The following is a 13,106-nucleotide window of genomic DNA, read 5'->3' on the forward strand; positions in this document are numbered from 1 at the left end:
CTTTCTCGTCATGCACCAGCTTTCTCATATCTCTCTCTAACTTCCACGTTAATCTTTCTCCCCCTACTTCCTCTCTCACGTCTATTTCCCTATTTCCTCTCCAAATCTAAATCCCTTAAATCTCTCAATTCTTATTCAAATCTCTTCTCCCAATGTGAGGCCCCATAAATTTCTAACTAAATCTCCTAAGTCCATGAAAATAGAACTTTCCCATTTTAAGCCATGTTAACCCTTACCCATGAGCCTTATCAAGTAAACAAGGAATACCCATTGTCAATCCTAAAAATGGGAAACTTCCTATCCTAAATTATTCCTAAATAAAAATAACTAAGAAATAATAAAATTATAATTTTGAAATTTTTCTAATTTTTTTTCTCCCGAAGTTGGGAGAAGCTCGAACTCGAGCACTCATCCTTTAGAATGCCAATTGGTGATGCAGTCCCACCATGCGTCTTGGTACTTCTCTTCAATAAACCAATTCATCAAGTACTTCGCGATTATCTCGAAGTAGAACACTAGGATTTCAGGCTCAATCGTTATTTCTTTTTATTTTTGAAGTTCCTCGTAAAACTTGGGAAAATCAAGCTGAATACCAAGATTATGTGGATGCTCCATAGGACGTGGATCTTGTTTGTAAATTTTTCATTACGATCGGGATTAGCACCCTGGGTTTGTTGTGGGATTACTAGTGTAAGATTGATGTGGGTGCGATAACCATTTTCTCGAAAAATTGTATTCTCCAATCGTTGTAATCGTTGATTCATTTCACGAAATTCGGTTCGAACATCCTCTATGACTTAGGTACAATTTTTTAAAACTTGTCCTAGGATCATTCATTGTAGGATTAGCTTTGCTCGCATGCCAACTGAAGCATGGTATATGGAGGGAAGAAATTATTAAAATAAAAATACTGATAAAGAATGATAGAATATATCCTCTTTCAGGGTCTGTAAGGGAATCCACCCCAAATGATAGTTTCACAATATCAACTTCTTACTCAATCACCAATTCTCTTCTCCAAAAGGGACTTCTCCCTTTTTAATACACTTAGAAGAAAGAAAAAACAACTAAATAAAAAAATCCCACAAAAAATAAACTCTCTTTCTCTAAGTCACGCACAACTTTTCCCTTATATATATCTCTATCTGACTTCCACGTAAATCTCTTTGTCCTATTTCCTCTCTCACGTCTACCTTCCTATTTCCTCTCTAATCTAAATCTCTAAATTCTTATTCAAATTTTTTCTCCCTCATAATCTCTTCTTCTCCCAACGTGAGGCCTCACAAATCTTTAACTAAATCTCTTAAGTCCATAAAACAAGAACTTTCTCATTTCAACCAGCATGTTACCCATGAGCCCATGAGCAAGTAACTAGAAATACCCATTGTCAACCATAAAAATTGGAAACTTTAGATCTTAACCAATTCCTAAAGAAAAATAACTCAAAAAATAATAAACTATAATTTTGAATTTTGCCTAATTTTTATCTGCATCACTTATACTCCTGCATCTAAACAATGTGCCTTTGAATTTATCTAGCAATAACATACAAGGGTCAAGAGAAGCTACTACTAGGAAAAATTATGGACACTCAAATCAAGAGCCTAACTTTTGGCCCTTTACGAGTTCGCTAAACCAGTCCAACTATTTCACTTTGTTCATTTGAATGATGCTACCATTCTCTGAGCTCTTATATTTGACGAAGTTTTCCCAATAGAGCCTAGATTTAGTTCTAACAATAAAAAATATAATAGGAGAGTCCAGCTTTTAGTTCCCTTGATACGGAGATATCCAATCCACCATCCATTGGGGCCATTTTAACTATCAAAGAAATGAAAGAGAGTATCTTTGGAACTTATCCAAAAAAAAAAGGACTACTTTTTTTCGGCCTTATTGCCAAGCTTTGTTTGGTCCTCCAATTGTCTTTTTAAGTGGGTTAGATGCTGTATCTTGTTATTCTATACTCTAGTTGTTTTCAGGATTGTACCGGTCTGCATGCATTCTAGAACATTTTGATGGGAGTCACTTTACTGGCATTTTCCATATTGTATGTATGTTGACACAAAAATAGTTATGTTCAAGCACATCGATGAATGTAAACCATCTTGACAAGTCAGTAGTGGACTTGGGACTCATGCATGTCACAAGCGGCTCTACTGGACCTTTAAATAAATTTCTTCCTGGATTCCTTTATATTCTTTTCTTTTTTTAATGTAAAAAATTCTCATGGACCCAAAGAGTCGGCTTGGGATGCTGGGAGTCAACTTGGCACTAGACTGTGACTCCTGAGCAGTGTTCAAGTCTTAATGCTAGACAGCTTGTGTAAATTTTATGCATCTGTTACTTGTAAATACTGAATATATTGAGGCACATGTTCAATTACATCTTAAACTCTAGATTCAGTTTAGAGGGTGTGCGAAGCTGCTTCAAGGAGGATTCACAGAGACTTGTCACCTATTAAGTGTATTGGTTAGGGAATTCCTTTGTTTATATATGATTGATTAGCTTTTTTCTATACAACACTTGTCAATGTGGTTTATGTTTTGTATCTAGATATCATGTCTAATAGTAATAATTTTCTGTCCTTGAAGTTATGTTCAGTTGTATATAAAATATATATATTTTTTTGTCAATTGTGTACAGGTTGAACCTACAAAGTACCCCCCTCCCTCCCCATAAAAGAAGATCACTTATAGCATACAATTTTTCTAGATAACTTCCTTCTTCATAAATAACTTGTGCACTGTGTTTGACATCTCACTTTGTGTTGTCGCTGTCCATAGAGCTCTATCATTTGAGGAACAGTTTGCCTGATCAAGTGGTTGTTCAGCGCATTGACGAGCGATTATCAGCATTGGGAAATTGTATAGTTTGCAATGACCATGTTGCTCTTGCACATACCGATCTAGACAAGGTATGCTCATTCCACCCAGGGGAAACTCTAGATTTCTTCTATTTGCACATTGAATTCTTGTAATTGCTAGATAACTAGGACGGTCCACTGTACATTTCGCCTCTCAAAAATGTTCACATCAGGTTGGATGGTTGCTATGGTTTTATTTCAATCTTTTGATTAACTTATTGATTCCCTTTACAGTTTGACATTCATGGCCTGGTTAGTTAAATGATTCTATATATGCTATATTGCTTTTCTATGTATGAAAATGTGCCAATTACAAATCCTTATGGGGCTCTAAGTGGATTATCAATGTCTTGATGAGCTATTTCTTAAATCTCTCCAAATTAATTGGTTGTTTCATTTGTCTTAGAACCATTATATTACTTGTCTTTTTACCCATTGTGCGAGAACAAAAAAGTACATTTCATTACATGCAGGGCTTTTGGTAGTGAAGTTCAAATTGATCAATATGATAAATTTAATTGCTCTGATTTGGTTTATTGTATTTGAGAATTGAATATGCTTTGTATCGCTGACTTAGTTTATACCATACCCATGTGGATTGGATGTAAGGTAGGTATCAGCAGTGTAAATAAACCGCATGCATCTTGCTTATGTTGGATAGAGCTAAACAAATAACTAGACAGGAACTTGCCTCTACATATTCCATCTTGGGCTGGAAATCTATTTGATTAGGCGTATCCGTGTGACTTTCGATCTAGAACCAACTATACCTGAGTTTTACTTAAGCCCTCTTGGCTTGATTTTTAGAGAGATGATAGTAAGAGATTAAAGAGAGAGGGAGAGATCTACTACCAAGGGGATGTTCCCCTTTGCTACCCACAAATCAAGACCAATCCCAAGCTAGGTTGTGCCCCTTAGAACCCACAGGAGGGATAAAAAGAAGATAGCTTGGACGTGCCCCCTTGGGATTCAAAGAGAGTAGTTTAGGTTGGGGCATGCCCCCCTCTTAAAACTTAGGGAGAGATATGAAGCCCTAGGTTGGGGAGTGAACCCTTTAGAATTCTTGGAGAGAGAATTCTTAGAGAGAGAAGATAATTGGTGTAAAGATTTGGTAAGGGAGGTGAGTTTTTTTTATAGATTTTTTATGCCTTAAGGTTTGCCATCTTTAGTGGGAGCAAATCTTGACTGTCGATCCAAAGAGACTTGTGGGGTGAGAGATGGGAGTTATTAATTTCTTTGATTCATCATCAAAATTCAAAAGAAGACGCTAGAGCTTTATCCTCCATTCCCTAAATCTATTCCCATCAAATTTTTAAATAGGGAAAATATATCTCTTACTTTTTAATTTAGTAAATCAATTTCTTATTTTTTAAATCAAGCAATCTTGATTCACAAGACTTAATATTTCAAATATTTGATTTTATTGTACAAGTTGGCCTCATCCAAAATTAAAAAGCCAACTTGCAAAGGATAATCATCACCATATTATGCAAGCTTGAATAATCGCTTATGGGTGGGGCGTGCTACCTTTTGGTGGCCTCTCGTGGACTCCACCAAATACCAATTGTGTTAAACGGTCATTCATATTTTATGGAGGGTCCATATAATTTTAGAAAATATTTTATTTTGAATTTAGAATTTTAAATCACATAATTTATTTAAAACATTGAAAAATGACGTTTTTGTAATTTATAAATTCAAATGACAAAAATAAAAAATCAGAAGATTCACAAAAAATTCAAATAAACATTATAAAAATCATATGACATAAAATTAATTAATTTTGATGAGAATTGGATTCGTTTAGGTCTAAGAATTTATCAATGCACTGGAGCACTCCACTTGCAACTACGGACTCCGATCCACCTAGCTTTCTCAAAGTGACCCAGCAGTTCTCATCACCCACAGTCCACTGCAGGGGCTCATAATTGGACCACCAAAGTCAGCCAATCGGCTAGGAGATGCAATCCCTGTGCGTGGATTTCAGGTTCTCCCCTAGAGACAAATCCATGGTCCCCAGACCATGATGTAACCATGATTCTATGGTGCATAGGGACAATCTCTCGCACATTTACACGCTTCTCTCTCAATGGTGGATCACTATCCTAATGCGACTATCTACGTACATGCTGTGTGATGATACAACTATAAGGTTTTAACCCTGTCTCTAAAGGCTATTCATCACACACAAGGGTCATAATCCCTCGGCTCTCATTGGGCATACTCGACCTCACCTTCTCGGTTTTATCTCTATGCCTAGGTACCTTGGGTTTTTCCAACTCAGCTGGCGTAGCATGTTGAGCCTAGTACGAGTATTGACAAATAACATTGCCTAGTATATGGTCTACACGAAGACCACACTTATACTAAGTTTATGTTTCACAATATAAAATGCTCATACAAGCTCTCATGAGGCCACATAAACCCAACATCTCCCACTTGGCCTTTGGAGGCCTTATAATCTCTCTTCCTCACATTCTTATCCCCCCAATCACAATCTCTCACAAGCATTTTTCTCTTATTCTCTCATATTACATTAATCATGGATTTCGCCATCAATTTTTTCACAAAGGATTTATGGAGGCAACGCCTCTTTCTCTTTGCTGCTCTGATCTCATCCCGTATGTGGTTGTAGTTCATCTTTCATGTCGCATCGCGAATCATGGACCTGTTGTCGCAAAAGATCATTACGTACCATCATTGCATGGGGTCATATCTTCAGGGGCTTAAAGCAGTTCTTCAATCAAGTTGGTCCCTTTAGTAGCCGTACAACTAGCGCCATGAATCCGAGTTCCATGGGTGAACAACAATATGTTGTTCTAGTAGGCCTGTCAAACACAAGCTGGTGCTCCCACAGTCCCATTGGAATATTGAGTTTATCTAGATCTTTTATAGCAGGATACCTGTATATATGAATATCCAAGTAGCTAAAAATAATCATGGGATTGTTAACTGCTCTGACTCAAACATAAAAGTATTATCTCAGCATTCTCATACTTGTGTCATGAGATATTATAGCAAGTCTTATGCAAAAATAAATAAATCAATTCCCGTTTTGGTTTCAAAATATTCAAAACCTTCATGAACGACAAAGGTCAACCACACTAGCCTTCTTGGTAGCATACAAGTTATTTAATCGACACAGCATGTGTCTAGGAGACATAGCAAGATAGCCATCCTATGACATATCCTATGGTTCATGGTCTTAGGCAATTGAGGATTCGAAACAACTCAAAACCAAGTCATATAATCGATATTATGAAAACATGAGTCAAGACATTCGGTTATTTAAAAACAATGCATAGATTAATGACATTTTTTCTCAGTACATAAAATACTTTTAAGACCTAATGTTTTTCCTTATATAAAAATTTGACTTGGTATGCTTATTGTTTACAATGCAAATCAGAGAGATCTTCAGACGAAGATCTCTTAGATTTGAACACTACAAACTGATTTTTAAGAAAAGTGATAGAGAATGTGGGAAAATTGAATTCTGGTTTGAGGTCAGATCTACCCAGAAACGAGTGGATCTGCTCTCAGATCAGTGGTAGTGCTAGCATTGATTCGAATGCGAAACACGAAATAAAAGCGATAAAAACTAATCTAACCTAATTAAAATGAAACAAAATAGAAAAGGAAGCAAGGAAGAGTAAAGAAGTATACGAAATCAGGCCAGATGGCCTCGGACTCCCGAGCCTTCGAGGGCCCGCCCATATCAGAACCTGTGTCCTCTCTGCCTCTCTTTTTCCAGATGTTGACTAGGCCATACCCTGGTTGAATGGGTGTGTTGATTAGACCTTAGTCTGGTTGAAAGGGGTTTTCTGCCCTAAGGATAGTTGAAAAACTAGGGTTCAGGGTTTCTCCGGTCAATGGGTAGGGTTTAATCTTCTTTGTCCTAACTCTTTTCTGACCTAATTCAAGAGGAAGCCCCTCAAGTACCCACGAATTTTCATTTTTATAAATTGGGAACTGACTGAAAAGGGCAACTTACCATCACCAGCAAATCCCCTGACTTGAATCTACCATTCTGAGGTCTCGAGTCAATGGTGTCACCAGCAAATCCCCTGACCTGAATCTACCATTCTGAGGTCTCGGGTCAGTGGTGTCCAGCCAAAGTTGGTCAAATTCAGGAAATTTGACCTAAAACAGCTGGGGGACCTTTGCCTTGTAGAAACTACCATTTCCAAGCAGTCAGAGCTTGCTCAGAAACGAAAATTTCTAGTGCAAAGTGGATTCTGGTGCCGTCAAGATGCTGCTTGCAAAAAATCATCTATTTCGGGTCAGTCTAAGCTGAGTGACACTGGTAGTGTCTCCCAAGCCTGGATTGCCCAAAATGGCAGATTCCTGTTCAGGACTGATCAATGAGTTGTCCTGCCAAACTGGGTTGGGCAGATCTAGGGGCGTCGCCCAGTCTGAGTGGGCGGCACTAGTAGTGTCGCCCAGACCAAACCTATTCGAAGTCATAAATTTTCTGATCAGGTTTGATGCATGGCCTCTTGTGATGCTTCTGGAGAAAATTTGGGTAAAAAAGAGTTATTGTACTATTTTTAGTGGTTTTTTTGGTAAAACAGGGTACTTGCAGGATTCTGGGTCATAGGGTAGGCAGTATGGTTCTGGATCATAGGGTTGACAGTATGGACTATGGCAGTTTATGATTTGGGATTCACTAGGATAGTGTGGTCTTAAGGGTTCAAGAAAACCACAAAATTTGTCAGTATTAAAATGGGGTGTCTACAGTTGCCCCTCTATGGCGTAGGCACAATGGTGAGTGGCAAAGAAGTAGACACTTTGGCGTTCCCTGTTCTTCGAGGGGCAGGTAAACGATAAAGATAATGCATACATTTTAAATCTCATTTTGACGTTACATGGTCAGAGGGCATACCAACTAATCCTCCAAGTCATTGTGGTCCTGAGCTTCACTCACTTAGGCCATTTTCATCTTAGGGTATTTGGCGTGAGATGTCGGCTAGTTACACAAAGTTGAAACTCGAGTTGGATTTTCTGGCCATGCCGCTTAACTTCAGGGGTTTTCACTTTTTTTAATTATTAGACCTGGTATTTTCTTTGATTTCCTTATGGTTTTCTAAGGCTTTCTATAGGTTTTTCCTATTTGGGAAAAGGTTTGGCCAAGTCAATTCTGAAGAGAGAGATAAGGAGGCAACGTGGTGATCATCATATACGGGTGTCCAAATTCCTTCGGTTTAAAAGACTTTTTAGAAATTTTGAAAGTAGAGGGAGATTTGAAATAGAGCCCAGAACTTGGGCGGGTCATGACTTTAACAAAGAAATTAAAGTTTTTGAAAACACAAGACATATAGTGAAAATTTTGAAATGAGAAAGATATTTCAAAAAACAAATTTTAATTAGCAGTTTTAGCTCATGCGACCATAGATCCCTTTAAGCAGTTTAATGTCATGCAGTGATGGACAATACACCCGACTCTTTATGTCATACGGGGCTAGATGAATACACGTGACCTTTTACGTCATACGGGGCTAGATGTTTTCTGAAGACACCCTATCTTTTACGTCATATGGGGCTAGACGTTTTATGAATACACCCGATCATTTACGTCATACGGGGCTAGACGTTTTTTGAATACACCCATCATTTTACGTCATACGGGGATAGACGTTTTCTTAATACACCCGACCTTTTACGTTATATGGGGCTAGATGTTTTTCTGTCTCGGCTCTTTTATATCTCATGAGTTTGACGTTTTTTCTTTCTCGGCTCTTTTACATTGCATAAGCTTGGCGTTTTTCTGAACTGGAATTTGATTGGCAGTTTAGGCTCGTGCCACCAAGGAGCATCTTATTTTTGATTATTTTATGAAAGAGAAATGCATTACAAAACCGAACTTGCCTTCCAGAAGGTTTGAAAGTTGGAGTAGGGGCATTTTTTGCCAAAACAATTTGGGCAATACTAGTAGTGTCGCCTGATGCTCCCAGCGTTGCCCAAACTGTGCAGGGGAATTTTTTTTTTATGGGTTTTTTATTTTTTTTTAACTGAGTCACACGGGTAGTGTCGCCCATAGAAAAATGGTTTTTTTTTTATTGGCTATTTTTTTTTTCTTTTTTCATTATTGGCTGGGCGACACAAGTAGTGTCACCTATAGAAACTTTTTTCTTTTTTTTGGATGGGATGGGCGAGACCATCTGTGTCGCCCATAGAAAAAAAACATTTTTCTTTTTTTTTGGTGGGCGACAACACTGGTGTCACTCATAGAAAAACTTTTTTTTTTGGTGGGTGACACCAATTGTCACCCATAGAAAAAAACATATTTTTTTGGTGGGCGACACCAGTAAGAACTTTTTTCTTGGTGGGCGACACCACCTGTGTTGCCCATGGAAAAACATTTTTTCTTTTTTTTTGGTGGGCGACACCATCTGTGTCGCCCATAGAAAAAAAACATTTTTTCTTTTTTTTTGGTGGGTGACAACACTGGTGTCACTCATAGAAAAACTTTTTTTTTTTTTTTTGTGGATGACGCCACTTGTGTCACCCATAGAAAAAAAAGCATTGTTTTGGTGGGCGACACCAGTAAGAAAACTTTTTTCTTGGTGGGCGACACCACCTATGTTGCCCATGGAAAAACATTTTTTCTTTTTTTGGGTGGGCGACACCACCTGTGTCGTCCATAGAAAAACATTTTTTCATTTTGTTTTGGTGGGCTACACCACCTGTTTCGTCCATAGTAAAACATTTTTTTTTTAAATGTTTTTAAATGAAAATTTTAAGTTTTTTTTTTTGGTTTTAAATGTGGTTGCAATTTTACCATTGTGATCCCTTTGGTGGACCCTACATGAACGTGTCGGGTCCTTGCTTGAATCTTCAGGACGAAGAATCATCAAGTATTTCTTTATCTTCCAACCTTAGCTGTTGTATTTCAATTCAAAGGAGAGTTCTCTGGAGTTTTCGAGCAAAACAAAGTTTTGAAGACTACAGGATACTGCCCCTAGGTGTTCAAAATCTCTTTGGATTTGTGATTTTGTTCCTCCACCACTCACCTTTCGAAGTTCAAATGATTGAGGTCCTTAACAATGTTCTACCAGGCTAATGCTCATCGATTTTTTTTTAGACACCATTCTGACTCAAGAAGAGGGAAGAGAAGATGTTTAGAGAGAAAACACTTTGGAGAATAGAAGGAAGGAGAGAACTTCTTCTTTTTCATCCCCCCAGTGTCCCTTTTGGGTGTTTAGCTAGGTAGCCTTTTTTCCAACGCTTGGGGTTCCTTTCGGATTTTCAGCCTAGCGGATGTTTTTTATTTTAAGAAGAAAACAATGACAAAGGAAGAGGAGGAGGAAGAAGAAGAGTCAAGGTGTTTTTATTTATTTATTGCAGCAATTCACTCTAAGATCATGTAGGAATTCAATCATCTTTTAATCCTCCAAGTGGCAAGGAGGTTCTAATATCGGTTTTCCTCTGATTTCCCTTGACCGAGGTTGACATCCAATATCTCTTTGACAATGGTTGTGTAATTTCCGTTGAACTTTTCTTTTGAACTGCTCTACATGAACCTTGATTTTGGGACAAAAAAAAATCACTCTTAGTTTCCTATTGCCTCAATCTTTTGCATGGATGGATAAGCTCATCAGGATTTTCGTTAATGGAGTACTTTATGTTACACATTAGGCGTGAATGCCTTTTGAAGTGTGAGGCATGAGTGCCTCATTTGGTTATTTGAGGCATGAGTGCCTCATTGCGTTGGCAAGAAAGTCTAGTGAAGATGGCCTAGATGGGCCCTTTAGAATTCCAGAAGGTCAATTTCTTTTGATATTTGAGGCAATAGGTCTCTTTGAAGCACTTGCTCATTTGTCTCCTCATGAGTTATTGTCTCGAAATTAAGGTTTTTCTTGTCACCATGAGTTTGGGAATCCACAGCTTCATAGCCTTGGTTGAGCTTATGCTCGAGTTCATCTTGCTCGTGCGAGTTTGATTCATTGTCACATATGTGTGAATCATTTATTATCTTAATTTGAAAGTATGGGTTGAAGGCATCATCTACCCCAGTTTGATCCTTGATGATGGGGACTGCTTGTACCACTTTTGAGACTGTATCTTGGAGTGGAATTTCGCATGTGATGACCCTTTATTTCATCCTTTCTTGGATTATGGTCTTGGAGCTAAGGTTATCCTCATTGCTTTGATCATGAGTGTCTTTAGTTGTTAACTCCTGGATGAGCTTATGCTCATTTAGTTCTTCATCTACTGGACGTTCTAGTTGATTTCTTCTTGTGCTCCAAGGCCATTGTGGATGTTCTTCGGGTTTGGGCGCAGTTTGTGATTCTTCTGAGTTAATCAGGTTGACATTATAATTGTTTGTTGAAGCATCTAGAGTTTTTGGTTTGCTATGTCATCAACCTCTTTCTTTCTGACACTTATCGTGTCGTTATCAATGAGGTCCTGAACTCTTTGCCTGACAGCTCGACATTCTTCAGTGTTATGGGCATAATTTTGATGCCAATCACACCATTGAGATGTATCGCCTCCATGGAAGGGAGGAATCCTTGCTACTGCAGGTAATTCTATGAGCCTTACCTCAAGCAACTTCTTAATGACATCGGTCATAGGCTTATCAATGTGAGTGAATTCCTTTGGTATGTAAGTCTGCAACCTCCATATGGTAGAATAATTTTTAGTCCTTTCTTGCGAATGGTTTGCCGAAAGTTTGCTTTTCTTGATCATGTCCACCTCTCCTTCTTGAGAGGACTCTCCACTAGTCGAGTTATCAAAGTCTATGGTCTCATCCTCCTTGGCTCGCTCATATCGCGATACTCTTTCAAGCATAACATCAAACGAGTAAGGAACTGCCCCCATACTGAAGAATGTGACATTTTGGAGTCATGTTCTCTATTGCGATGCTTACCTTCACGGCTTCAGAGAGTGGAGTTTTAATGACTCGCATAGCGGCCTCTTTGAATCTGATTATAAACAAGGAAGGAGACTCGCCTAACATTTGTTTGGTGGAAGTTAACTCACCAAGGGTGACGAGTCTTGGGCTTGTCCCACGATAGCGAGAGGAAAATTGCGTGAACATTTCATTAGGAGTTGCTTGAGGTTTTATGAATCTTCGGTGCCACATCAGGGCTTCTTCTGATAAGCTATGCGAGAACATGATTTTAAGTTGGTTGGGTAGGTCTTGTAGTGTGTGGACTATCAATAAGTAGGTGTTGATGTGTGCCTCAGGATCCTCTTTCCTTGAAAATTTGTTTATGAATTATTGCATCACAAACACTACCGGTAGATCTTCTAGGTGTCCTGGAATTTCTTGTACATAGGCTTTAAGAGTTGAGAAATCCCATATTCCTATTTTCTCTAAAGAGTCTGTTGAATCTGACTTTGTGGTATGTGGCTCGTATAGACTGATCCCATGTAGCGGGTTGCCCCAAGGATTGAGCCTGGGGAGTTTGTTGAACTTGGCGTGCCGGTTATCGGCCTATAGACTCACCCGAGTTGAATTTGATCAGAGCATACCCATTACTCGGAGGTTGCATAACTTGGCCAGGCAAGAAGGTTTGCAAAGATAGGATCACCACTTGATTGGGATGAACGACTCGAACTGCTGTGATGACAAGACCTCTAACCATGGGTGGCTAGGTCTACCTGACCTTGACCTTGATTGGATGATCTATCCCTAAGCTTAGGTAATTCTCTTGCCCCAGAATTGGACTAAAAGAGTGAAGGAATGCCATAACTACTCTCAGATGGAGTCTGCCCTCTAGGTAGTCTTGGGCTCGAGTGATGATTAGAACTAGACCCCTGGCCGGTAGTGGGTTGGATTGGTAGGCTAACACGCCTAGGATTGTATTGGTTTGAGCCAACATGTTGGAGGTGGCCTATAGCTTGTACTTCTGACCTGACTTGCCTAGATGGACTATGCTGGATGGTGTACCCTCTATTCACCAGGTCTTGAAAGAATGCATGCACCTTTGGTTTGTCTTGATATCGAGTTGGGTCAAAACCTTGACCGTTATTAGTGCTGAGTTGCTTGGGTAGACTTTCCCTAGTTGTGTGTGAACCCACTTCTCCACTAACTGGTTGATTGCTAAGATTGGAATACTGGGCTGTTAATTGAACATCGGGGTTAACTCGGCTGGGATTGACTAACTCAGAGATCTCGGCCGGGGCCTTACCTTTGATATGTTGACTGGATTTGAGGCTAACCCCCATGTCATGGAGGATTGCCCCTGGCCTAACCCCTTGACTGTTCAGGGTATTACGGACCCTATTAACCTGT

The 13,106-nt window shown here is 39.0% G+C and overlaps 1 protein-coding gene across 1 annotated transcript in view; it reads left to right on the forward strand.

Moving 5' to 3' along the window:
* The window catches only part of LOC18431266 (eukaryotic translation initiation factor 6-2), a 32,589-nt gene that overhangs the window by 11,091 nt on the left and 8,392 nt on the right, over positions 1 to 13,106 (forward strand). The window contains exon 6 of the mRNA XM_011623914.3: positions 2,784 to 2,914. Within this exon, the coding sequence (XP_011622216.1) occupies positions 2,784 to 2,914 (131 nt within the window). The remainder of the gene's footprint in view (positions 1 to 2,783; positions 2,915 to 13,106) is intronic.

Source organism: Amborella trichopoda, chromosome 2 (genome assembly GCF_054954075.1).
Source record: "Amborella trichopoda isolate Santa Cruz 75 chromosome 2, AtrichopodaSantaCruz75HAP2 v2.0, whole genome shotgun sequence".
NCBI classification, from domain to species: domain Eukaryota; kingdom Viridiplantae; phylum Streptophyta; class Magnoliopsida; order Amborellales; family Amborellaceae; genus Amborella; species Amborella trichopoda.